General features: G+C 46.6%; 1 protein-coding gene across 4 annotated transcripts in view; it reads left to right on the top strand.

Moving 5' to 3' along the window:
• Window positions 1-5,063: 5,063 nt before the first annotated feature.
• Window positions 5,064-27,241, top strand: part of HUNK (hormonally up-regulated Neu-associated kinase) — a 57,177-nt gene continuing 34,999 nt past the window's right edge. For 2 of the 4 annotated variants that reach the window (XM_075101065.1, XM_075101035.1), the window contains exons 1-2: window positions 6,009-6,366; window positions 24,602-24,894. In XM_075101065.1, coding sequence (XP_074957166.1) covers window positions 6,097-6,366; window positions 24,602-24,894 — 563 coding nt within the window. In that variant the 5' untranslated portion in view covers window positions 6,009-6,096. Of the gene's footprint in view, window positions 5,288-6,008; window positions 6,367-23,216; window positions 23,454-24,601; window positions 24,895-27,241 lie in introns of those variants that run through there. The other 2 variants (XM_075101055.1, XM_075101045.1) reach the window with 2 other exon arrangements.

Here is a 27,241-nt window from a genome sequence, read left to right as displayed (position 1 = left end):
AACATATTTCTGTAAAAGTCATCAAGTAGTTTCAATGCTTACTTAGGTACTTTTGCACATATATATATTCTGAATACTTCTGAGGACAAAATTTGTTCAATGTTTTTCAAATACACGTTTTAAGCTTGTGAAAACTTAACTGTACAAGTCCTCTTTCTGCAACAATTGAAAGGTGACATACACTCATTCCCTATGATTACAGGACCACACGGGTTTAGAAATACCACTGTCAGCTGAATGGTATCTGCAGTACCCCTATGGAAGCAGATAAGTCATAATGTCATCAGTTGATACTGGACATCACTGTCATACTGAACGGGTTGTCTGCTTCCCTGCTACCCGCGTTGCACTATAGGGGAGAAAGGGCACCCTTGCTGAGCCAGGTACGTGATCCGTTACTGTGGAAGTGCCACTAAACTTAGGTTCTTGTCAGTCTGAACTGAGACAGGGATTTAAACACTGTAAATTTTTATAAATTCTTGAAGAACAAGTACAAACACATTCTCACTTCAAAAAATATTATAAACCCAACTGGTTCAAATTAATATCCCTGTAATATCTGAAAGCCAGATATCACAAAACTAGACAGCTGCCAAACAAACTGCAAAAAGCCCAGTTATTTTAAAGCAGAATGAAATACCAAAGAGCATAAGCAATAGCAGGATGACTTTTTTTTACCTAAGATGTCAGTCCTAAGTCAGGGTTTCTCCTACAACCTGACTGAAGTCAGCAGTTAACCACTGATTTCAAAAGGCCTGGTGATGTGGCAGGTAAATGGCAAATTACCCACTTTTAGTTTGCCCAGAACTGAATTTATTCATTGCTTTTGTGCAGCATACTTAGGAGTTTACTTGCTTCGTTTACCACTGGATCTGCGAAAAAAGCTGAGATTTCATTGTTCCTTCACTCAGGGACCTCAGATCTCTTCAGAAGGACGAGTGAGACCAATTAATGTGAATCGCATACACAGGTGAGGTGTAAGGAGAATTTCAGCATCCCAGGCGACAGCCCTGTGCTTCCACAAGAAGTGTTTGGAAAGCTGCCACCACCAGCTGCACCAGAAGAGGCAACAGCACGGTAAGGCGAAGCATTTTGCTGATGGGTTCTCAGGCTCACAAACGTTTCCTTTGCAGAGCCATTTGCCGCTGCTGGACCAGCATTTTCCATTTCTGCCCCCAGCCACATCCTCCTTGGACATGGTGCTGTAGCTTGGGAACATGGCTGTAGCATTTGACCCCTTGAAGGATTCAGCCCAAGTGGACCTTGACACTGGGGACAGGGCCCAGGGACCTCAGTCTTGCAGCCTCGTGGCTGCAAAACTCCCAGTCTACAGCTGATAATATATTTTATTACAATATTTTAAAATGCTGAAGGTGGCAAAGGGCAATACTGTCTGGATAACTCTGAATTTCTTTGTTTTCATGGGTTTAAATCAAGCTGTAAATTATTTTTAGAAGCTTGTTATTACAGCTTTTGCAACCTGAAGACAGACTACTGCCTTTAATTCATTAGTAATTTCAACAGTTAATCAGCAAATGTCATTACCTGGAAAGACTGCAGTTCAAAATAAAGCACGTTGGAGTTCAATTTAAATTGAAGCATGGACAGAAATGAATGCAACCTTTGATCCCCCTTCCATCCAGACTGCACCCTGATGGGCACAGCTGGACGGGATAGAAATCGTGAGAAGGCAGCAGTCTCGCCTGTTTAAAAGCATACTGTCAACTCATTAAGTCCTCAAGTTGAGTCAATTAAAAAAAATATTCACTGGGTTCTTTCAGAGCTCTCCTAATGTTTGCGGCAATAGGCATTTCTTGCCAGTTTTATTTTTAAAAGAGGTTGATTTTCAGGTGTTAGACTGAGAAACATACTATTAACATCTGTTTAATCATCACAGTGGCCAAAACCATGTTTCTGTTAGCCAAGTGGGAGCTGTGAGCCTAAACAAAGGCGCATACCTCTGTCTGTCTGTCTGTCTGAAAGCATATTCCTCTGGGCAAGGGAAGGGTCTGGTTTGTTTTGCACTGGGTGAGGTTCCCCCCCTTCCCCAGGTGACACCAGCAGGGAAGCAGTCGATGGAGGCACATGGTCTCAGCTCACCCCTCCTATGCCAGTGAGGACTTACTGATGCTGATGCGTATCCCTTTTTGTGCATCCGTACTTACAGACGCTGAGGCCAGCGTAGGGTGGCTGAGAGGAGCTCTATAGCCAGGGAGCGGAGGATGTGGGCCTGTGCACACGCCATTTAAATGATGAGCTGGTCTCCTGCTGCTAACGAACAGTGGTCTTTACCTTACAGCTCTTCCTGCCTGAGGGCATGCTGTGGCTGTTGAAACAGGGCTATGCCTTTCCTCTGCGCTCCGTCGCGTCGCTTCGTATAAGGGTTAGCCAGAAGCTGCATCCAGGCATGTCTTCCAGCATTTTCTTGGGCAGCCATGTTTCCTATTTTCTTGTTCCAGTTCCCTGCATAAGAGACACTTGGGAATTCTTGCATTGTCTGTCTGAAACGTGTATTTGGTCCATTTCAAGAACAGCTGTACAGCACATACAGTTGCAAGCCCTCTTAGCATAGTATTATCATTAAATAATATAGAATATCGCCCCTCCACAACTGGAAAGCAATATGTACTTTTTATTCTTCCAATGTAACTGGCTGCAGTATGGCTTTTTCTTTTTTTTTTTTTTTTTTTCTCCCCATAGAACAACGTTGTTGAAAACCTCACATATATCATGCTGACCGGAGAAGTCTGTGACGTAGATCCATGTTCACCACTGAACGATCCAGCCTTGCCACTCTCCGGACCTGTGCAAGGATTGGGTCACCTTCCCTGCAAACACAGAGCGCACCTTCCCACTTCCAGCTTTGATTTAGAAAATACCGATGAAGTTATCTTCTGGACTGTTCAGATTTGGTAGGAGCCAGATTTAACAGTCCCGGTTGATTCAGGAGGGTGAGGAAGGTCTGATAACAGGGGTAGTTTGTCTAAGGATGACATTGGCATGGCACAGTGTGGTATAAGGTCACCTGCACTGCCTCACTGTGCACTTCCACTTGTATTTCTCTGGCGGCCAGGTGAGTAGAGGAGTTGTCTTAAACTTCCTGGCACTTTTAAAAAGCCTGGATCACCCCGCCGACCCTGTTTATAGCACAGCGGCACAAACAAGTCGGCACAGCGTTGCACCACGGGGGAGAGTGGGGGCAGGACTGGTTTTGCTGTTAGGTATGTGTCACGTCAAAGTGCACCCCAGCTATGAGGAGCTCATCTTCAGCACAGCAGCCATCAGTTCAGGCAGCTTGTCACAGTCCTGTGTCCCTACACCTTCCCACAGGGGACCAAACTTCTCCCAGGATTGCTTGGACTAGTGATAGAACACACAGACTTTGATTTTAAGTGGCTGCATACTGTGGCATTTCTAAATATGTCCAGAGCATGGGATGCGTGTATATTTTAAACCAAAATATTATTTATTGGCTTTGGAGCTTTCCCTTCTCCAGTTTCTGCCTACTGGGACGGTGCTGGATTTCTGTTTTGTTTGAAATTTAATCTGAAAACATATATATCATTGAGTGTGGTGGTGCAGAGCCAGTTCCAGGGCTCTCGGCAATGGAACCACTCTGTATTTAGCCACAGGGAATACATTTTGGAGGGGTCAGTGAAAGTTTCAGGGAGCTGAAGTCAAGTGGTGGAAGGTGGCCAGCTGAACTCCAGAAATTTGTGGTGCAAGTCTCTGTAGTCTCTGTAGTGCTCCTTCCCTGTACTCTGCCTTGCAGTAAGGGTCTTCATCCCACACAGCTATCAGCCACCACCTCCATGCAGCGTGGGCACCCGCTCCCTCCATCTCACCCTCTTCCCTTCCCAGCAGACTAGACACTTTCTTACCCCTCTTGACATCTCTTAAGTGTGGGGGGAGCTGGGCATGTCTCCCGACACAGCTGGGCCGAGAGGGCTCCTACCCCATTTGCACCCCGACCAGCCCCAGCCGTGGGGTCGTCAGGAGGTAGCAGGGCTCAGCGCCTCCGGCAGTGACACCTCCTCCAGTGCAGGCAGCCCGGAGCGCCTTGCCACCAGCCCCCCCTGCGCAGCTGCCCGCCTTTTGCCTAAATCCAGGCTTGGTATGTTTTAATCTGATTATCAATCACCTGGGAAGCCTGGACTGACACAGGGGAAACTACAAATCGTTATCCATTACGATCGGCACGGTAAAATCATGACATAGCTCAACTCTGGCTTAAATGAGGAAGTTTTTAACAAAGCAGTCATGTCAAGGAAAGGTGGCGTGGAAGGAGCACATGGCTAACCAACACCTGTGCCAGCCAAAATCCGATTAGCGACGCGGTTAGACTACTCCAGCGGAGGGGACCAGAGGGGTGTAGTTCTCCCAGTGAAGTGATAGGAGCGTGGTCGTGAGCTAAAGGCTAACTGACAGCAGCGTGGTATAAAATCGCTATGACATTTTCAAGGAGTAAAAGAAGAGCTTTAAAAGAGGTGGCAGTGTGTGCGCAGGGAGAGTTGTGCTAGCCAGCCCTCTAGTGGGAAAAACAGCTTCACATGGGGTGAAGTGTGATTGCAGCAAAGCTCTAAGCCGGTTTTTGTCAGGTACAACTGCATCTTTACGGGAGGTTTCGCTGACAGAGCTTGCATCTGTTAGGGTGCGCGTGATTTCTTTTTTTCAAACTATTAACTAACGCAACAACGCGGGCAAGACTTGAAAACGTAGATCAAGCTTGAAGCTACATTGGGCTCCTTGATTACTTTCTTGCTGGTACCGCGCTGAAGATAGGCTTTAGGTTAAAGTCCTTGTGAGCCCTGAGGCATTTCAATGAATTAACCGTTTCATTAGGTCCTCCACAGCACGAGCTGAAGGCTGCTAGCATCGCTGACCGGCGGGCACTCCTCAAGGCCGGGCAGAGCATCGGTCACTGACCATCGGGAACCCCTCAAAGCAGGGTAGCTCCGCCGGCTCTGTCTCACCCCCCATCCCTGCCCTCCCCGGCCAGTGCAGCCTCCAGCCCCCCCGTGGAAGGGGGGGCTGGGCAGTGAAAATGGCAATATACTCGTTTCTTCTCCCTCCCCGCGAGGCGGGGAAGACCGGCAGGGAAATGACCTTCCCCCGGACGCAGCAGACCGCGGCGGATGGGGGCCCGGCTCGCCCCCTCTCTCCCGGTCCACCGAGCCCCGGAGAGCATGTGGGGGATGCAGACTGCGGGCGGGAGGTGGGGGTTTCGGCCGGGAGGAGGAAGAGGAGGAGGAGGCCGCCGGCGGAGGAGACCAGAGGGCCGGGCGGCGTAAGATGGAGAAGCGGGCGGTGAACGAGGCGGGGAGCGGGACCGGAGCCCGCCGGCGCCGCCGGAGCAGCGGGAGCGGCGGGCGGGGCGGGGCGGTCACGATCGCACCTTACCCCGACACGGGGCTGAGATAAAAACCAAAACAAACCGAAGCCCTCAGGCGCGCTCGGCAAGGAAGGTGGCGAAAAGCAGCACAAAAGATATTCCCGGGCAGCAATAGAACAGAGCCGCGGGCAGAGAGAGTCACGGCGCTGCCGGGGAACAGGGATCCCGGGTTTAATTCTAGAGAGGGGTGCGCTGCCACCCCCGGTTTGGGGTGCCGGGGGTGGGGGGGGAGGAGGAGGGGCCAGCCGGATTTGAACATACCCAGGCTGCCGGGTTTGGATCGCACCCGCTCCCGCCGCGTGCGAGGGGATTAAATTACCGCAAATTCAAACTGAATGAGCCCTTTCCCCCTCCCTCCGCCGGTCCCTCCTCCCCGCTCGGCGCGGCAGCCTCACGCCCGCCGCCGCCGCCGCCGCCGCCGGCGCGGGGCAGGGGCAGGGGCGGGGCGGGGCGGGGCGGGGCGGGCGGGAGGCGGCGGATCCAATGAGGGGCGGCCGCCCGGGGCACCGCGCCGCCGGCTCGCCCCAGCCCCGGCCCCCCGCCGGACCCGCTCCGCCCCCCGGCCCCTCCGCCCCAGCCTGGCCGGCGGCGATCTCCCCGGAGCAACTTTGCTGCCCGCGCGGTGACCGCCCGGCGGGCCGGGGGCAGGCGGCGCGGCCGGGGCCGGAGCAGCGGCAGGGGCAGCGGGAGCGCCGGGGCCGGGCATGCCGGCGGCGGCGGGCGACGGGCTCCTGAGCGAGCCGCCGGCGGTGGCGGGCGGCGGCGGCGGCGGCGGCGGGGAGGCGCGGAAGGCGGCGGCGGCGGCGGCGGAGGGCAGCTTCCTGGCCGCCTGGCTGAGCGCGGCGGCGCCGCGGGAGCGGCTCCGCGACTTCCAGCACACCAAGCGGGTGGGCAACTACCTGATCGGGAGAAAGCTGGGAGAGGGCTCCTTCGCCAAGGTCCGCGAGGGGCTGCACGTCCTCACCGGAGAGAAGGTACCGCGCCCGGAGCGGGGCCGCCCTCCACCCCTCCCTCGGGGGGCTGTCGGCAGCCCGCCGAGTCTGTCTGTCTGAGTGGGGGGGTGTGGGGGTGCGATGGGTGTGCTGGGTCTCTGCCGGCCGGGAGGGTGAGCTCCCCTCCCCGCCCCCAGCGAGGGGACCTCCCCGGGGTCCCCAACGCCGGGGGCTCCCCTCGGCACCCCTCGCCCGGCTTCCCCGCGTCCCTCTGCGCGCCGTGGGCGTGAAAACGGCGCTTCCCCTTTGCACGCTGAGATCTCCGTGACTGTAATTTTGCTTTCCTCTTTCAATACTTCAGTTGCCTCCACCTGTCTTTTTTTTTTTTTTTTTTTAATTCCCCCCGTTCGTTCCCTTATTGGTCTTGTTAGAAATGTGGTTTCAATGGTGAGACTTGTATTGCTGAGGACCAGTTGCCACCGGCAGTCTAGTCGCGACATTTAGCGTGTAGGTACGTACAGGTACCTCTCACCCCTCCGAGCGATGGGAGATGCTGCGTGTGTCTGCAGGAGGAGGGTACGTGCAGTTCTGCGATTAGAAGTTGTTGATACCCCTGCACGGCTGAAGATGCGAGATGCACCCTGGATGGTTTTTTCCAGGGTGTTGGTAGGAAAAATCTGCGGAGAGTCTCAGTTTTTTGTTTATTATCCAGAACCCTTCAGTGGAGGCTTTTACCCATCAATCAGGATATGTCACTAACGATATAAAGAGTAGTAGGGGCTTGGTTGGGAAGTAAACAGAGCAGGGACAAGCTCTTCAGGGCCCCCCGATCAAAAGTTGTGCTGCTCTTGTTTGAGCTGTCTGACTTCTGCCTCTGTTGTATCAGACCCTTAAGAGAGGGCTACCCAAAGCCGGACGCCTTATTGTTGCTGAAAGCTCCTTGGACCAGTGGAGCTAAGTACAGTGTAATTTCCTCCAGCTCCAGCAGCACTGTAAGCCTGCCGCTGTTAAGATTGGATCTTGGTAGCTTGCATTCCTACGCTCTTGGATATTTTTTTTTTCTTTTTTCATTCTGGTAAATTTGTCACGGAGTGAAATTTAATATAGGGCTCTGAATTTCATAATGAGAAAAATGATAAGGTTAGTGATTATTATCATATAAGAATGCAGAAAAAATAATTTTGCACTCTTCTGTTACCAAGCGTGTGCTTCTCCTTGGTAACAGATACATCCAATGATCCTCCAGTTGATAAAAGGCACATGCACACACACGTCCTTCCCACCTCCACGTTTTGGGATTGCTACATTTATCTCAGTCTGTTAAGAGGGGAAGAAATAAGAAGGCCCACCACGTGCCCCTCTGTCTCAGCTCCCAGGCCTGCTGCTTCTCCCCCCAGTGTCTTGAATAACACACGCTGTGACAAGGTGATAAGCAGAAACTCCAGGAGAACCTGGAAACAAACACTTCTTTCCTGGTGAGCCACCGTGTCCATGTTTGTGGACAGGGATGGTGATCTCTGAGCTCCGTCTGACCTGATCTTGTACCATGGCATCAAAGGAAGCTCTTGCTATCAACTTCACCGGGAGAAAGATCAGTCGCATAGTTTCAAATTGACTAATCAAAGGTCCATCTTCCCAGAAAATCAACCTATTTAATTCCAGGTATTTATGAATAAGCAATTTGAGTTAATGGATAGAAGATAAGAGTAATTAATGATTTGCTTCAGGTGAGGTCCTATCTCAGTGAGGTTCCTCCCTCTAACCGGAGGGGTGAATGCTTTCAATCCTACGCATGACCCCACGCGAGAATTTCACCCCAAGTAGAGAGCTGATGGACACTCAGCTCTTCTGGGCGTATTCCGAGCTTTCACGTGGCCTCCAGCCAAAGGCAGCTGAAACATGCCCAAACTGGCTCTGCCTCACAGCTGCTGGCAGCTCTGCCTACATGGAGCCCACCACAGGCGACTGAGCTCTGCCTGTGAGATGAGGACGAGAAGAAAAACATCTGCTTACCCAGATGCCTTTCTTTCAGAGCGCAAGAGTGTGTGTTGAAGAGGAGGCTGAGGCTGGCAAGGGTGGGAATGGGATCAGGAGCGAAAGTGCAAGGCAGTGTGAGAGCAGGGACGGGCAGCAGCAGGTCACAGGGGGAGGCTCTGTGGGAAGAGGATGTCTTACATAAGAAATGGTTTATCTCCGTGGCAAAGTACTTCCACAAGAGCGTCATGATACATGAAGGGCCGAATCCATTGATTAAGCTATATTTGGGTGTCTGAGAAACCTCGGTGAACAGTGGGCCAGGCGCTGGTGAGTTAGGTACGACAGTGCCAGCACCTGAGCCCAGGTGACGCTCCTCTGCCATACATCAGGTGGCCAAGATCAGGCTGGATTTAATGGAGCTGAGACGTGGCATCAGAGGCTGCGTGTGACAGTTACCTTCTGTCATCTCCTTACCCACCTCCATCCCTAAACTTGTCTCGGTGGGGAAGTCCCCCAGGGGTGACACGGGGTTCCTCTGGAGGCTGGAAGAAAAGGTTGCTCTGTAAGGGCCTGATGCTGTCCCTCCTTCTGTGGCTGAGTGAGAAATTGACCATGTATAGTCTTCCAGTCCATTCACTTGCAGATGAAAAGTTAATCTGTAGGAGTGTATACTTAATACACTCGCAAGTGGAGTTCAGCAAAGCAAAATGTGGAAACAAAGCCGTCTCCCGTGGACAGCTCGCTGGATCAGTGTAATTGCTGCATTTTTCTAAGCTGATGTTTTATGAGCCTATTATTCCAGGATTAGTGCCTGCATGTATTTTGAAAGCAAAAGAAGTAATTGACATCTGATTTTTGTCTTGTAAAGCTGTTGTTGAGCAAGGGCATTGCCTAAATTTCAGTAAAATTGCTATAGTAGTATAAAGTAGGGGTCTTACTACTAATGTCTGGTAGCTGTTTTGGCAGGGTCCGGGCCATTGTGGTCACCAAAACATCTAACTTCAGTAAGGGGGCCCAAACAGGTTTTGATTTGCAGCAGACTTTAGCAACTCCGGAGGAGTTAATGCGCATTATTGTTTCGGAAAATTGTGTGTTTAGAAACGAAATCTGTGGATTAATGAGTCCCCAGCTACACTCGGATCCATTGCACTGACACAATACATTGTACAGAATCAAGGCAATGTGGAGTGGATGCCAAAAATCTGCCATTACCTCACTCTGAAATTGCTAGAAGCTAAAGAGGTCTTCAGGAGAGCATGAGATGTTATATACTGTGGGCCAAATGCTAGTTACTTTACCAGCTGCTTCGAGGGCAGTTTGATGGATGATGCATTTTGAGTGACCTGTGTGGGGTGGGAACCAGCAGCTCCTACGAGCACCTAAGCGTGAGAGGGTGAGCTAAGGTGAGATTTTTAAACCTCCCCTATGAGCGTCTTTGGCATTGGACTTTAAATCAAATCTTTTACGGTACTTCTTGCGGTCTGTGTTGCCATAATGTCAGGCTTATTATTTTCTGGGCTTGAAAAATGTTTGGTAGTGCCTGATGCAATTAAGTATATTTTAGCTGAGCGCAGGAGAATGTTGAACAGATTATTCTTTCCATTGCTTTTGAATAAAAATATCGCAGCCTATAATCTGACATTTTTGGGTAAAAGGCTGATTTGTCAGATCAGCTCAGGCAGTCTTTATTGCTAATCCTAAGGAAACGTAGTTCCTCTATGAAGAGCAAGCCAATTTAGCTTTAAATTGTGGCTCTGAAACCCTGCTGAGTTAGCTGTATTGTTATTCAGCTAACTTTGGGAGCCTGTGCACAATATACTCTCAGATTGCTTCAAGCCTTCTGCTTGGGGCTCAGAAGGGTCAGTCACCAGGCAATGGGAATTGGGCAGAGGCAGATATCGTAAGAGTAGTTTTTGCATTTTTAGACAGCCAAGATTATGTTGCCATCATTGCAGTGGGGGTGGTGTGAGGCTCTGTTAGTAGACCGAGTGGATTGTGTTATCTGCTGTGGACCGTAACTCCATATAGCGATGCGGAGTGACAATGTATTGACAGTATATTGAGACAAAGTTCTTATAAACAAACTTGAACCGAGATTACATTTAACTACTACTAGGTGTAATCTTTAGCACTACACAAAAGAGTCACTGAGGCAAATTGAATCATTTGATTTCTCATCCACCAAATAATTTGTTTGTTTTCTTTAGTGCTATTGTTAAGCTCAAAAAAGGCACATTTTTAGTTACAGTTAGTCAAGTGCCTTTCTGCAACAGAGGGAAGCAGTGGCTAAAAATACAATTTGCCAGTTTCTTCTATGAAGGTAAAGCAATTAATATTAAAAGCAGCCTTTTCACAGAAGAGTTTGTGTTGGGAATGCATTTCTATATTAAAGAGGTAAAAAAGAAAAAATTAGAAGAGGTGTGTTTGGGCACCCCAGAGATGCTGCGGTGGGTGGGTGGGCAGAGCAGCTTCGCTGCAGAGCGCTGGAAATGCCTTTTTTGCCCCTGCGGGCCCTCCTAAAATGCTTCCCATGACTAGGCACAGGCTGTCAGTTTAAGCAACATTTATGTAAGTGAGTATAGAGAAGTCTGCTTGTGGTGGTATTGGCCCCTGGCCCTGCACCTTTCCCATTTCAAGCCTCCTCTTCCTGCAGACCTCTCTATCCCCTTCTCAGGTAGGATGGAGGAGGCAGCTCTCGTCTCAGCCCATCAGGACCTGTTCCCTGAAGCAAAGGCTTGAGTGACTCACTTTGCATAATTTCTATTTTCTAGCAACTGTTTAAGAGGATATAGGCAAGTGGACAGAGATGGATATAAGCGGTGACAGTAGACAGCTGCAGATGTTACAATGCCATATACACTTTCATAATGTCACAGTGTTAATTTTGCCTTGAGTAAATTCACTGTTTTCCTGTGTCTTCCACCGCAGACTTCAGGGAACAGAGATGACTTGGTGACCAAAGGCCTTTGGGCGTTTTGGCAAGTGAGATCTTGCCTTGTTAATGCCCTTGGTAACTGTGCCTTCCCCTGCGATACCACTGCTCTACATCTGGGAAACCAACGCTGGTGGGGGCTTCCCTTTGAGAGCTTCTGTACTGGGCCTTGCCATTGCCAACTTTGTCCGTATCTCAAGATTCAGGGTTACCCAAGTAGTAATACTGGATTAAAACCTGGGAAATCTGGTGTATACTCACATATAGTTCTTGGATCTTTACCTTTGTCTGATTTATGAGCTTTGGGGGCCATGAGTGTGTCTGTGGTGTCACTTTCAAACCATCTTGCCAATTAAATAGGCCAGGAAGTTACTTCGTTGCAAACAAAAGTTGTGTTTCTGAGATGGTCGTTGGTCTTTCAGTTCAACCCTTTCCTTTTTTCTCCTCCAAATATTGTGAGGTTGTAGGTAAAACTGTGAAACTTGGTATGCCTTCATTGCTTTCAGTGGCTCAGAGAGTAAGGCCACAGTGACTTAATTTGAAATTTGATTTGTTATTTTATGTTCTTCCTTCAGTGATACTTGTATATCAGTTTCCTAGATGCGTTTGTTCTATCACGATAAGTATTTAATTAGTAGTTCTCTTCCTACCTGTTTCTCTACATATTTTTAAAATTTTATCTACATAAAAAAAAAGAAAACAAACCACCCTTGTTTTGAAAAGTGCTTACTGCAAATCTGCATGGTGGCTTTCTCCCAGGGTGCTGTTCACTTTTATTAACAGCTGCCAACTGTTGCACCTGGATGATACGCCACTCTTAATTATATGCACCAAGGGAATAAAATGAGGGTGTTTCTGCAGCCTGAATTTTGACATTTCTTTGCTTCTAAGTGCTTTCACAGCTTTGACGCTATTCCTTTCACAGAGGGGTGTGTGTGCACGTGTGTGCAGATGCATAATTTGTATTTAAGCTACTAAACATATACTTTTGTTAACATACGATACCTCAGAAAATTATTTGAAGGACAGTGTCATGGTTGCAATGGCATCAGTGAGGACTTAGCTGGAAGCAGGACCAGAAGGTTGGTTACTGTGTCAGCACAGGGTTCCCTGATACGTCTTACGGAGCATGCAAGGATTCAACCATAAGGCAGAATAAACGCCAAACTGCTGCTGCGCACCTACCTGCTCAGTTTGCTATATGATCGCCTGCTGACTGTTTGTCTGGAGAACAACCAGTTGCATCAGGCCCTTGTTGTAAAGCCACACTCTTCCCTCCAACCCTTTTCTGTGTTGCATACTTGGCGTTAGGTGGGAATAGGCATTAATAGGCAAGAGAGCCTGTTCATTAGTGCAGTCTGTCTTCTAGGAAGATTGCTTTAATGTTTTTCAGCTGTAGCTTGCAACTTGCGCTGCGATGAGCTGAATTGATGCACATGTGGCAGTTGCTTATCCTTTTGAGATAATCTGCTTTCAAGTTTACATTCAGCAGTTTTAAGGATGTCACTAACAGTGCATGTCAGCAATGTGCTGCTTTTTGTATAGACTGTTATAATTTTAGTGCCATATGCAGCAGTGAGGGAAGCCGAGTGTTTAGGCTGAATTGACACCAGGTGTAGTTCTAATGTGACGCTCACATCTGGATCCTTGTATTTGTTCTTGCAAGTTTTGTATTTTTAATGTATTTAGTGATATTTAAAGCTGTATGCCTGTTTTTGTAGGCATGTGTTACCTATAAATGTCTCGGTAATTGTCTTGTTTCCTACATCTTGCAGTTTGCTGTATCTCCTTTTACACCAATGAGGTCAAGAATGGTACTGTAGCTTCATGCTTTTCAGCAGACATAACACAGTAGGCATCTTTGCCCCTCTGCCCTCCTGAGTTATTTGTCAGCCTGCCCTTGGGAAAATGGAGGTTATTAATGAGCAGCACTTACTCTTCACAAGGATATAACCCCAGAAGGAAAGCAGCCGTGAGATGGTGCGACAAGCCTTCTGGCAACTGAATGGTAATAGTCTGCCAAAAACCTGAGCTGTTGCGTTGTATGAGCAACAATATAAACATGATCTGAGAGTTTACATGCTGACTACGGTAGTCTTCAAGGTTATGGAGAAGCATCTAAAACTGTCCAAAGCCAATGGTACGTAGACACCGGCCAGAAGAAGAATTGGGTGGATCGCTGTGTTGGTGCTCACCTAGCATCACAGATACAATCGAACCAAAGCAAACCAATACTGCCTAGATTCAGACCATCTTGTGTACTCTTCTGCTTGCCATGTAGCCATACTTCTTGTTACTTCAACTCCAGATTGGCTTAGCTGTTACTTTCAGATAAGCTGAAGAGCAAAAAACCTGAACTTCTTGATTCTGTAAAACTTCATCTGCTGTGCTTCCCAAGTGGGTTGTCTGTTGGCTGATCTCCTCAAGGGTATGAACTTAGTGGCGCCAGTGTTCTTGGTGTGCTTATGGAGGTCGTGCTGATGAAGAGAAGTGGGTAGGTTTTTCCAGTAAGCTTTACTGGAGTAAGAGAGAAGCCACCATCACAAGCACAGCTCTGGGGCCCACACTAGGACGCAGGTACCCATTTCTAAGCTGATAAGGTGAATCCCTGCAAAACCTGTGTGTTGATCTGTGTTTAGGCTCAGTGCTTGCAGGGAGCAAGATCAAACCTCATCCTCACAGAAAGACTCTGGGAGGGGTTACTGCGGTCCCCTAAGGAGACCACCTGCAAAAAATGAACAGAAAGCTGGTGCTGTGCTGACCAAAGTTTCCTGTTCTGTCAGTGCTTTGCTTCCCTATTGCACTGCAGAGCTCTAGGTGCAACACCTTCAACGCTAGACCCAACAGGGCTCTTCTCATTTGCAGCTCAAGATCAGTGCTACTAGTGCTGTGAGAAAAATCATTGCAACAAAGAGAACTAAAAAAAGATAAGTTTATATATAATAAAGTTCCTTTGCTCTCTGCCTGTTGTGGAAGATTGTCATGGAAACTTTTTTTTTTCAGAGAATAAGTTTATTTTCTGTGAATAATGTCCACAGAGCTAAGGGAGAGAACATATTTTATATATATCTGTATATGAAAACTTTTATTGGAGACACCCTTGTCTTGGCTCCTAACAGTTGTAAATGTTTTATTGACTGTGGTTTAAATCACTACAAAGGAGGGTCTTACCTGGGCCTCAAAAGCAGTAGCTCTTGGGGTTTTGTTGGGGTTTTTTCCCTCCTTAAAGTCATAAAGCTGCGTTGGTATTAAAGCACTTCAAATCAGAGACACTTAGTCTTCCGTAAGTCCAGTTATGCATTTGATCACTAAAATGTGAAATGAGGGCTATTTAATATGAAACACATTATGAGTCTGCGATCAGAAAAAGGGGAAGCGGCATGAGCCGCCAGGTCTCTCCTGTAGGGATCGGTGTTGGAGGAATGTCATTTGGTATCGCTCCTCTGCTTTTGCTTCCCCACACGTAACCTGAGATCTTCATCCATCTCACTGTGACAGAAGAAGTTTTCAGCATTAAGAAGGCAAGTTATGGTTTATCAGAAACAGCTGGATGGGATACGGTTCGCTTACAACCAAGGCATCAGCTCTGCCTTGGCATGCCTCAGCTCTGGCAGCTGCTTCTTGCCTGACAGCCTATTAGGGCCACATCTGGGTGGAGGGAACCTCTGTCTTCCAGCAGCTGTCACGCTGGCCTCCTCCGTGAGGGGTTGTGAGTAGCCATCAACTTCCGTCGGTGTGAAATAAGGACCTTGCTGGTCTGAACGGGTTTTCCATCTGCCGCAGTGACTGCACATCAGGCTCCCTGCGCGCTTGTGTGACGGGCCCTGAAAAATGTCTTTCCTGTTAGCTGGTCATATACCTTGAGCTCAAAGAGTTTTCACATTAAGTGCTGGGTGGTGTTTCAGCATGTCAATCTTACCTTATGAACGGGGTTCAAAAAGCCCTTTTCTGAAAAACAGCTCATATTTGGAAAGTGATACTTGCCATTGACATGTAAAATATTGATCAAGGCAAACCCAGCCATCCCAGACATTCAGAGACATGCTTTTTCCTTGCAGGGGATGTCTCTAGCCTGGAGGCTGGGTTTGACTAGCTCATGAGGATTTCTTAAGGTACCTCTTTAGTGCATCCTCATGTATCTCTGCATCTGGCTTTCTGCCGCTACTACTTCCATTAGTCTCTGCATAACCTCTTTGACTTGTGTACGTATCTTTAGATGGCAGGGAGGTAAAACTGCTTGGGGGTGCAGTTATGGTTACCCCATTAATTAGTTGACCAGGAGAGTGGTGAAAGGTCACTGGAATTAGTTTCTTTCTGCCAGAGGTGAGAGAGATCCACTCTGTGACCCACTCAAGGCAAGCCATTCACTCCTTTCTGTGGATGGGGCTGTGCTGTAGCCATGCAGGTTCCTGCTTCCCAGGCTCTGACCCTTTGGCATCCATGCATTGTACAAATTCTGCTACTTTGGACATACAGCACCAAGGAAAAATGTAAATTTGTGGGGGTTTCTGTTCAGAGCAGCTGGGTAGAGGCAGAATTATGGTATCCTCCTTGCCTAAAAACCATCTCCTGCTGGTCCCTGTGCTCTGAAGGTTTGGTCATTTCAGGTGGCAGATAAGAATATGTCTTTCTTTCAGTTGTTTGAAAAGGGAGTGAAGCAGAAGATGAGAGGGAAGGGGGCAGCTGGCTTTATGGAAACAGTGGTGCAGAAGCATGTCCAGGAGAGGATAACAATAGTTGCCCATAGAAGTATGGCATGAAGTTACCCATAAATATGATGTGAAGTAAAACACATGTTGCAGAGAAATATGGCCAAGAATGGCCCTCCTCCAGTGAAGCTGAGCTGCTCTGTGGAAACGGAGGAAGAGCTGCAGAAACTCAGGGATGCCATACCATGTGGATCGCCACTAAGGTAGAGCATGAGGAAGCCTGAGGAGTCTGTGCACGCAGCCTTGCAATATTGACAGTCTTAAAACCTTGATGTGGTCTGTCCTTGCTTTTAGCATCGTGGGAGCAACCCCCATAGTATGTCCTTACAAACACGAGTGCCTCGACCCATCAAAACTCTGTCTCGCTGTGGAAACACTAATTTGACTGTGCTGATACAGTCAGCAGCAGAGCTGTGGGTGAGTTGGGCTGTCTGCAGCATCAATATTTGCATGACTCCTCATGACACTTAATGTCTTCTGCACTGGGGAGCTCCAGCAAGGATGTCAGAGAGAGCTTGCAAAATTTACATCCCTTGATATGACTGCTGATGGCTCCCAGAGTGTCCTGCCTGGGTCAGCCCCCATCTTTCTATGCTGTGCCTTGTCCCCTGCCACTCTCTGCAGGGACCAGAGACTCTTCGCATACGTACAGGCGCTGAAGCCCAAAGGGATCACAGCAGTCATACAGCCTGGCTTCCTACAGAGCCCTGGTATTCTCTTTAGGAGTATCTGTAACAATGTTTTATTGAGCTATTGCATAGTTTTAAGAGAGGAGGAAAAATTCAAGATCTACATTAATCTCTGTAAGATAAGATATTTCTATCTTTACTGCACCTAAAAAAAAGATGGATCGTGTTAATAGCCCAAGTTTGCCCAATTTCCCTTTTGGGAAGTTATTATTTATTTTATTAAAGAGCTTTCTGTTATCAGAAATCTTTTCCTCATGTAGGTACTTGCAGAAAATCATCAAGTCAGTGCTTAACGTTCTCCTAATTAAACATTTTGAGCTTCAGTCAGTTACTACAACAAACAGTTCTTGGACCTCAGACTGTTCCTGAAGCTCTTTTCAGAACCCTTTCCAAATTTTTAACATCATTTTTTAATTACTGGCACCAGAACTGGATACAGTAATCTAATAATAGTCCCCAGTGCCTTGGACAGGTGTACTTAATACCTTTTCTTACTTTAACAACTACATCCTGCTTATGCTTTTAGGGATTATGTTTAAGTTGGCTGTGGCATGAAGAGGGCTTATGTTCATTTGCTTATCTAAAGTACTCCTGAATCCTTTTCTGCATTGCTGGATACTGTCATCTTTGGGGTGTAGGTAATGGTAAGATTTTCTTTTTATCCCCTGGCGATTTGATTCTTTCTGTTCAAGCTACCTTGGATCTGAAGTATATGAGTGAGCATACTCGGAACTACTTTCTTATTTAGAAGAGTTTACATATCTTTGGGGGCTGATTTCAAGATTTCCTGGCTGTGTCTAGTCTGCTAACAGAAAGAGTGGCCTCCTGCCTACTGAGGCATTTATCCTGTACTTGTCTCTACAGCAGCTGGTTTTATGTATTGCTAATCTCAAAACTCTTGGCTTATACTATCAGAGACTTAGAAGAAAAGAGAATACTTTAACAGAAATTACTCCTCTTTACCTTTTTTGATTGCTGATTTTACTAATGTCAGAGCAAATACAAAAGAAAAACTATATATTCAGCTGTCCTACAAAGAGCGGATACGAAAACTATCAAAGACCGAATGTGGACACTCAAGTGTGAAGCAAAGAGATGGTACCGCTTGTTTAACGTAAAGCCTCAATGCATCTTGAATTGTATAGCTACTGAGCAGCCTTTTCACAGTGTGTATATATGCACATGTTTAACTCAACCTCTGTCCCTCTCCCCATTCCATGCATAGCAAGCATACAAGGCAAATATAAAAGGTATCAGATGGCCATCATGGAATGGTTGTCCTTCTCTGGCCTTGATAAAAGGACAGGACTTGTTCTTGTGGAAGAGTGTGTCTTTATATGTTACTGTGGGTTTGGATGTTTGCTGGCTTCCTTGAAGTGAATGGCTAAGCTGTAAGCAGAATGATTAGCAAGTGGTTACCTTCTTGTGATACTTTCAGAAATGCTCTGCAGTTTTCTTTAAAAGCAATTATTCAAAGGTGAATAGGATGCTAACATTTGTTAGGGAACTGGGAAGCCAAGCGGGAGAGCCGAAGGGAGTCCCACCAAAAATGCCCCTCCAGGAGTCTCTTCATCTGAATTGGGCAGTATGGGCTGCAAGGAGAGAATAAACGCTACCCAGTGAATGAAGTTGGCATTTTCTAATCCTTGGATTCAGTTGTGAAAAGCTGGTTGGTTGCCCAAACTGAGGTACCCTTGAAGGGATTGCTTTCAGGACTGTGCTGACAACTGTGCAGGCTTCAAAGTTAGGTCTGTTTAATATGGTTTGAATTGGCCACCCAAAATCACCAGCTGGTTTTGGAAACTAAGTTGAGATTTTTTGTGGTGAGAACAGTGGTAAATACAAAGCAAGCTACAAGTGATGCCAGACAGCTATCACTGAAAGAAAGGAAGAAAAGAAGATTAATTCATTGCATGAGCCTTCTTGGGCACTTCAGAAAAAGAGCTGGAGATGGGCTTGCACTAATGATGGCTGCAAAACGTCTGCATGGACTGGCTCCTTGTCTCATTCTCCTGGCTAAGCTTAAACTAGACAGTAAAGATTTGTGGGTTTAGGTGCAGAATCCAAGTCTCGGGCCTTCCCATTGACTGTCCCCCCAGATGCACCTTCTAGCCTGTGGCTCTGAACTTCATCTGAATGTTCAGGGTGCACCAGGCCTCCTACAGCCTGTGGCCCAGGTTGGTGTTGAGAGTCGGCACTGCTGCCTGGCTTGGCATCATCTCCAGCAGGTCTGTCAGAAGTAGTCTGGCAAAAAAAAAAAGGGGGGGGGGGGGGGGGGGGGGGGCGGAAATAAAAGAAGGAAAAAAAAATAAAAGGCAGCGGAGTTGTCCCTCCAGTAGTTGAATAGTCCCTCTGATAGTTAAGGTTGCTTCTCTTGTGTTATGTTGGTCTCCTGGCCAAATCCCACAGTGCTTGCTGGATTCTTATTCAAACCAGTTTCCTCTCAGTTCAGCTGGAGCTCCCTTTGGCAAAGGTCTGCAGGAACTGCCTTCCTCTTATTTAATTTAGGAGAGAATTTGCAGAAGGAAACAAAGCTCCTTAAAATGTCATACCCTGATTTTGCAAGGTCATGTGCAATCTTCTGTTCTCTGTAAAGTTAAACATGTTATAACATTATTTGCCAGGCTGGGGCCATTACAGTGAAACTGTTGTAGATGTTATGGCAAGTGTCTGACGTGTTGTTCAAGACCTCTTGACTTTGACTTGGCAAACAGGCCATTGAGAAAACCAGTTTTCTGGCGAACAGGAAGGCTTGCTGCCATTGAGGGGCATCCTTCTGCCAGGAGGCGGCCTGTGCAGACATCCAATCTGGCAAGCAAGAAACTCAACGCTGAACTCAGACCCGGGATACCCAAGTGCTAACATATCATGTGACTGAAATCACTGCTGGTCATATGGTTGTCACTTGGTATGATTCAGGTGGAATCATAATGTGTCTTAACTGGTCAAAGCTTGAGATTCACTAAGGAAAGCTAGGTAGAGGGTTAGATGTTTTTACTGTAAAACCATGGCTTGAATAAAGCTCTTTGCAGCTTGGGGAGGTGGGGAGCAACCAACCAAAAACCAGAAATCTGATTGCCTTCCATCAATTTTGTATGTAGTTGAAAATAGGCTCTACAGCAGGCTTGGATCTGCCCTCCCCTGATATTATTATGTTTTTGCGTTCAGCTTTGTCCTGGTATCCAACATTTGGTTTCCCATCAGCAGTACCCTGCTGGCATACTATGCCTTGAACTTCTTATTGAAGCACAACAGAAGTTGAAAAATGCAAGTTTTCAAAGCAGGTTTCCAGCACCAAAGAGTATTTATGGAGGGTTAGTCTGAAGAAAAAAAACAGAGAGTTCAGTGAGGCTGAGCTTCACTCTGGCAAAATGACACTGCTGCACAGCAGTCAGGCAATGATCTGAATAGACCTTTGCATGTCCACTGGGTAAGCAAACATTTTTCCCTCACTAACAAAAGCGCTACTTCTTGACCTGTGATTTTTCCAAGTGTCACTGTCAGGGTTATAAATAGCTGGCAGAAGGGGAGGGGGAGAAGATGACTTTGAGTCCTGCCCACTGAGCACCTGGAGGTTCCTTCTGCCTGGCACAGCAGACCTGTCACCGGCTCTGTGGGCTCGGTGTGGTGTGGGGGAGCAGGTCTGGGGAGCTGCCCGATGCAAATTGTGCCTCTTGCACGGGCTTGTGGATGCTACACTGGGGCATGCTTAGGATGTATGTGAGCCACCTTCCATGCTTTGTTGCAATTTCATAAGTCGAGGCATGACTGTTTATGAAGAGGATGCAAAATGTGTTTTCTCTGGATGCAGCAGTGATATATCAACCAAAGCCCTGGCTCCCAGATTTCTGCAGGCAACATTTGGTCCTTTAAAGTATCTCTTCTTGCTTTTTCTCAGGGCCTTGCTGTGACTGTTTTTGTGCAGTTTGGTGCCAGTCAGCTCCACCCCCCCACCTCTCTCTTGCAGATTCACAAACCCGCCTAAAACACTAGTTGGCAAAAATCCTCCACCCATGTGTGTCAAACGTGTGCCTTTGTTTGGGTGATGACACGTGCCTGTATTTGCTGATGGTGTTTTAGCTGCTTGGTTCTGTAAGCAATGTCACTGTCTCCTCCAATGATCTGTGGAGGATTGCGGTGCTTACACTTCCCCCTCACCTCCACTCCAGTATGCTTTAGCCCAACCTAAACTATTTTAGTGCGACGATTGAGAGAAGCAGCAATTGCTCATATGATGTGTCACACCATAAACTTCAGGAAAGGAATTCATTCCAACAGTGTAATTCTAGGACTTGGGAACCAAAAATATGGCCTATTACTCATCTTTGTACCTCATAACACAGAATAACCAAAACCATTTATTTATTTACACAGCAAAGGTTTAGCCAAATCAAAGTGTTGAATGTCAAGAGCCACTGTTGCTAAATATTCAGGGTAATTACTTTATAATTTATTTTTTATTTCTGTGCCAATATTGGCCAAGAATTCAAATCAGGAGATAGGCATGATGCAGAGTCAAAGAACCCCTACTTGAAACTTGGGAGAGTATAACTGATAATTGGCATGTCTTGAGTAGGTTGTAAAAGCTCAAATTGTCTATTCTATGGTTATCTAACATCTACAGTATTTTCTCTACTGAATGCTTTTTTCCTTATGCATTAATGAAATTTTCAGGTGTATGCACATGCATATACACCGTACAGGAGGCTGCATATATTAAATGCATCGGGGCACATTTGGTCTTCACTTACCTTGGTCTAACTCTGGATGAACTCAGGGAAGAGATGTTGACTAGGAGGACAGAAGAATAAGTGAAAGAAGCAGTGCAGAAGAAGACCCGGAAGAAACAGAGAAGAACAGGAAGAAAAGCTCGAAGCTGTTACAGAGAGTATCCATATGAAAGTTGATAGGCTGCTTGTGTGTTTGGGTCAGCTACAATTTTTTCGTCAGACATATAAAGGTTTCTTTAAAGGCAAGGTCCCACGCGTGTCTGTCCCAGGAGCAAGCAGTATCACATTGAAGCTCATTTCCTGCCTGTTGTGGGAGATGCAAGTCTCCCTTAGTTTTAACTGACATTTTACTCTTCTCTTTCCCCTATGCAAAGCTGTTGCTGAAACAAAACTGTTTTATCCTTTGTCAGCTCTGTCCGCTGTGGTGGTGAATCTCTCGGACCTGATGCAAGGGGCGAAGGTAGCTCAGAGGTGAGGGTGGGTCTGACACAGCTTTGCTTGTCTGCTGGGATAGGTAGGATGCCTGACTAAGTATCTGTCAAAACCAAGGAGAAAATTTGTCCTTAAGGCACAGATAGCTAATTCTTTGCCATAGTGAAAAAGCCATCAAATAGTCACATAGATGGCTCTGTCTCCTGGGTTCAGGTGGTTGCCTCTGCTCCCCACCGCCCTGCTCAGCCTGGGCAGCAGGCGTGCCTGTATTTAGCAATGTGCTTTCTTTTGGTCAGCAAACTGGAGATGACTTACCAATATGGATAACAGATTACTGTTCTATATGGGTAATACTCCATGGTTTGTATCCCGCAGCTATAGAAGATAGCAGCTTTTTTTAAAAAAAAACTTTTGCAGAGACTGTTTTGTTGCCAGCAAACAAACTGGCATCTCATGTTTCTGTAACCCCTGAATTTGTTTGTCCTCACCAGAATAACTTCTGTGGCTTGCTGTCTAAATAATCCATGCAAGCCTCTGTGTTCTTGGTCCTATCTCATTAGATGGAAGAACGTACTAATTTAAGACTGTTTCCTTAGTGAATCACCTGAGGCTTTCAAAAATTGTGAAGTTAAGCTGTGACTTCCCTGTTGTTTTATCTTACAACTAAATCATCCTTCTTTAATGTGACGAGTCAGGGATGTAGCTTCCAGGCGTTTAAGGTCCTGATACTGCTCTGGGCTTCACCCAGGCAGCAGTCTTGTGCATGGTGTTCAGCCGTATCTCTTTATCAAGGGTATTTCATCAGAATGATCTTTTAGCAGCAGAAGTGTATCCAGCTAATAATGTGCTCAGCGATCCTGACTTCTAGCTCTTAAGACAGACCATGTAGCCCCAGCTCCTGTAGTTTTATTCTTCAGTTCCTCTGCTGATAAAACTTGACTTTGATTCAAGGCGTCCATGTCAAAGGGTCTGGATCTATTTTTGTTGTTGTATTTCCAGACCGTATTTTTTGTGGCTTTTGTTCTCTAAAGGCAAACCAAAATGTTTGCTAATTTAACCTTTCCTTTGCTTGCCGGAAAAAATAAAGGTAGGGCTGGTCAGACTGGGAGCTGTCATGTGCTTGATGTGTGATTGGCACTTTTTCAAGCTAGGAAGGCAGCCAGGTATGCTTTGAATAAGTTTGTCTCCTTGCTGCCAAAGCCCACCAGCCCACAGCACTGTGGATTGTAATGATGTTGTTGGCCGTAGTTGAAAGTGAGTTTGCTGCGAGTAGTTATTTTGTCGGTCTTGAGGAAGGATGTTATACAAGCTGGAGATGGAGAGAAGCCTCTTAGGCTTATGCTGTTGTCTGGGTGTTAAGGCTAGGGTAAATAAAACTCTGAGGTTTTCTACCCATTTGTTATTCCTTCTTGTTGTAGGAGTAAGGTAATGCGGAAGATCTTCCAAGGCCAAATCAAGGTGGATGGCAAAGGTGCCAGTGCAGCATCTTTGTGCCTCCATCTGGGAGGCAGAGGGATCGTGGCATTTTCTGTGCCTTTTGTTGGCCCTGTACCTGTGCAAACAAGACTCTCACATCACGCAAAATTCAGTGTCACACAGGAACACCAAGCACTGTGTTTCCCCTCCACCTCATCCTGACGAACAAGCAGCTGTCACTTGGGTAATGATGGGTGAGCTGCGGGGTCTTGGTGTGTGGGGTGAGGGACTTCCTTTGTTGCAGAGCTCTGAGGAAAGGAGGAGCCGCGAGGAGGATTTCACGGTGCCTTTTGTTGCTCAGCTGGCACAAGCTGTTAAATCTTTGTCTGGCGCAGATGACCTGGAAGTCTGCAGCACCCAGTCTAAACAAGAAACCTCAATAAATAAATAAGCGTCTATAAACTTGAGACAGAAAAAGGCAGATACTTTTATTGTGACTATTTAGTGAATCCATTAAAACAATAAAAGGAACCAGATTCTTTAAGCGCAGAAGGGAGCGATATCCTAGCCAGTCCCATCCTTTTGTTCTCACGTGGCGTTCTGTACCAGCAAGGAGAAGGAAAGCACTTGTATAGGCACTAGCAAGTGCTGTGTTGTAGATTGTGGTACAGAATCTACTTAGTTCTATTATAGGCTTTTGTGATGGGCTCCAGTTGACTCGGACAGCTCTGAGCAGGTGTGCCACTGAGAACTTGCAGTAAAAAAAAAGTTTTGCTGTCTTGGATTTTGCAGAGTTGCTCAGTTCTAGAATAACAAGGAGATCGTCTTACATGAACGTTTTAAAAGAGGGAAAAGAAATGTGCCAGGAGAGTGATACCAAAATAGTTTTGGTTTTCTTATTTGTTTTCTTTATAATAATGCAAAACTAACATTTGGCTATAGTTTTTGAGAAACTTACAATATCATGTCAAGTCATACGCTGAAAGCCAGGAACAGCCAAAAATTACACTTAAAACTTGTAAATGCCAGCCTGAAGACTTTCTGAGAAAATAAATGGAATAACTGTTCACCATTAAGAGTGCTAAGTGTTTGGGTATGGTTAATGGAATTGTCTCCTCCCCTTTGTTGTCTATTTCCTTGCAATAATTTTTATCTGTCATTGTACAAGGGGATAAAGAAAGATACTGTGAGTGGAGGGGGTGGAGTTGGAAAAGCAGGTGTTTCTCTGACCTGGGCAGTTGTGCCTGAAACCGTGGTGTATCAGTTGAGACTGACATCCTTCGATTTTATTTTATTAAAAAAAAAAATGTTGTTGAGGCTGTTTATAGAAGGTTAAAGCAATAAATCATTGGTGTGACTGCTAACAACCCCCCTCCTCTGTTTTTTCATTAGGTGGCAGTGAAGGTAATTGACAAGAAAAGAGCCAAAAAGGACACCTATGTCACCAAGAATCTGCGACGGGAAGGGCAGATCCAGCAAATGATCCGCCACCCAAATATTGCTCAGCTGCTGGATATACTGGAAACTGAAAACAGCTACTACCTTGTCATGGAACTGTGCCCTGGTGGCAACTTGATGCACAAGATCTATGAGAAAAAAAGGCTTGAGGAGCATGAAGCACGCAAATATATCCGGCAGCTTATCCTGGCAGTTGAACATCTTCACCGGGCAGGAGTAGTTCACAGGTAATGTTAAAAATGCTCTCTGGTTAAAACTTATTTCAGAGCCTCTAAGTGCTATTTTGGCATTTATTTGTATAGTAAGGAATGTTCATTATAAAAACATATTCCTGACAGCTTTTTTGGTTAATCTTCATGATATTGTTTAGATGCTCCTATTGTAGGAATTAGAAAGTATCTGCAGAAAGCACTTAAGTAAGTGTGTAACTTCAGGTGAGCACACAGGAGCTGTGCTGACTCCATGTCCTTAAAGATAAGCCTGTGCTTTGCAAAAGTAGGGCTCTTTTCCTGCAAGTGGTACTATTTTGCCTCTTCAAAGCGCTGTGCCAACATTAACTAATGAATCACTTCACTATTTCTTTGAGGAGGTGGTTGTGTCTGTTGTTTTACTGGTGGAAATACAGCACTATGGGGAGATGAACTGATTTGCCCAAAGCCTCACAGTGGCAGAGCTGGGACAAAGCCTGAACGGGACCACAGAAGTCCCTTGCTTCTGCTTCTCTGCTCTTTCCGCTGGTTATATTGCCCCAATTGGACCTCACAGGTTTGAATACTGTGAAGTGCAATGCAGAGTATGCAACTGTTTGGTTCATCTAACAGTGTCTACTCAGGAGAAATACAGAGCTGTTGTGACACATGACTGACTTTCTTTAGGACCTTCATTCTATGGGTGTATAAGCAGGATGTGGATCTCCTTGCAGGAGGAGGATGCTGTGGAGTTAAAAGTTTACCCGCGCTCAAGGGGAAACAAGACAAGTTCATCAGAGCGAAGTCCACAGAGGGTGGCTGAGTAAGGAGTAGCTATGTCTTCCTGAAGTCCCTGAGCAGCAGGTCATGGAGGCTAGGGGAGTACAGGTGGAGGCATCACATGTGATTGCCTGTCCCTGATCCTTTCCCTGCTTATTTGTTCTTGGCTGCTATGGAGACAGGAGGACGGCGGGCTGGTGGACCTTTGGTCTGAGCCAGTATGTCTCCTTTTCTTTTCTTAGGTGTATTTATAGGGTATTGTCTAAGAAGGATGCTCTGCTTTCTAAATTTGGTCCAACTGGTGTTAAGTCTGGACTCCCACATACTTCCCATATGATGCTGAGCAAGTTGTGTAGGCCTCATCCTCTTAGGTTATGCAGGCACGTAGTAGGAGCTAGACACCTGCATACCTTTGAGGATCTGGGTCTTAATTTCCTTGGCTGTACTGACTCTGTATGAGTCTCTGATGGTGAGCCGTTGTACACACCCATCCACGGGGCTGCTGTGCAGGCAGCTGGCAAACTGCCTGAAGGCAGCCCACAGCCAGCTTCTCCAGCTGTGCCCAGCTGTGTGCTGAGCTGCCTACTGCTGTGCAACGGTCGGGTGCATTTGGCTTGATGGAGCTCTGTACTCTCTGAAAACTGCTTTTTTTTTTTTTTTCGGTCTTGAATCTCTCTGCATGTTCCCTGTGATCCATTAGGGTACGTGCTACATGCACCTAAAACTTCAGGTGTACTGAGGTCTTATCTCGAGCTAAATTTCTGGTACTACTGTAATATAAATATTTGAGCAGCTACCAGGTCTATTCTGCAGGTGCTCTATCAGCAGCTAAACTGCTGACCTCTTTAAATTATTAACCCCACAGTTTGAGGCATGGAAAAGGAAGAAGTCTACTTATTGCTTTAAGGCATCAATTGATATCTGGTATGTACAGAGAGAGAGAGAGGAAGGAAAAAGGTCAAAGTTTCTGAGATGGACAGAGAAAAACCGGGCAGTAACAAGATGAACACATTTAGCTTTTAAGAGCAGTATTGAGTTCAGCAGCAGTTCCTCTCCCTGAAAAATTTACCCTCTGTATAGTGGCTGAAATGTTTATGGGGGTTTGGTAGGTTTGGATTTAATATCCTTCTTTTTCAGAGAGGATTCAAACTCACATTTTTGTACCAAAATAGCTCATTCACCAAGTACAAGCTACAATTGACAGGCTACTGTGGTGGGAAGAAGGCAAGGTTTTGGGGTCTGGGGAGAATGTGAGCATGAGTTCCCATACAGATCCTGCATGCTCGCAGCAGTTTTGGCCCTCACTCCCTCTTTCTCTCTCCTGTCTCTATGAACATAAGCGCAGCTCACAGAGACTGAAGCGTGAGGGACCTTTGTGAGCAGAAGGAGGAAGCAGCCCTGGAAACACTGATATGCTCTGCTGCATCTGGCAGCTGAGCTCTCTCTGTCCAGCCCCGTGGTGTTGGATTAATCCTTACCCTGAAGGCAGTGTACTTCATCCACTCTTTTTCAAATCAGTGCAGCACAGAGCTTGTCCTTGGGAGTCTTCCATCCAGATAATGAGCAGGTCCAATTCTGCTTAAACTGATAAAATTTGAAAGAATCG

The sequence above is a fragment of the Phalacrocorax aristotelis genome, chromosome 1 (assembly GCF_949628215.1).
Source record: "Phalacrocorax aristotelis chromosome 1, bGulAri2.1, whole genome shotgun sequence".
In the NCBI taxonomy this organism is placed as follows: Eukaryota; Metazoa; Chordata; class Aves; order Suliformes; family Phalacrocoracidae; genus Phalacrocorax; species Phalacrocorax aristotelis.
This window is presented reverse-complemented; position numbering and strand designations above follow the sequence as displayed.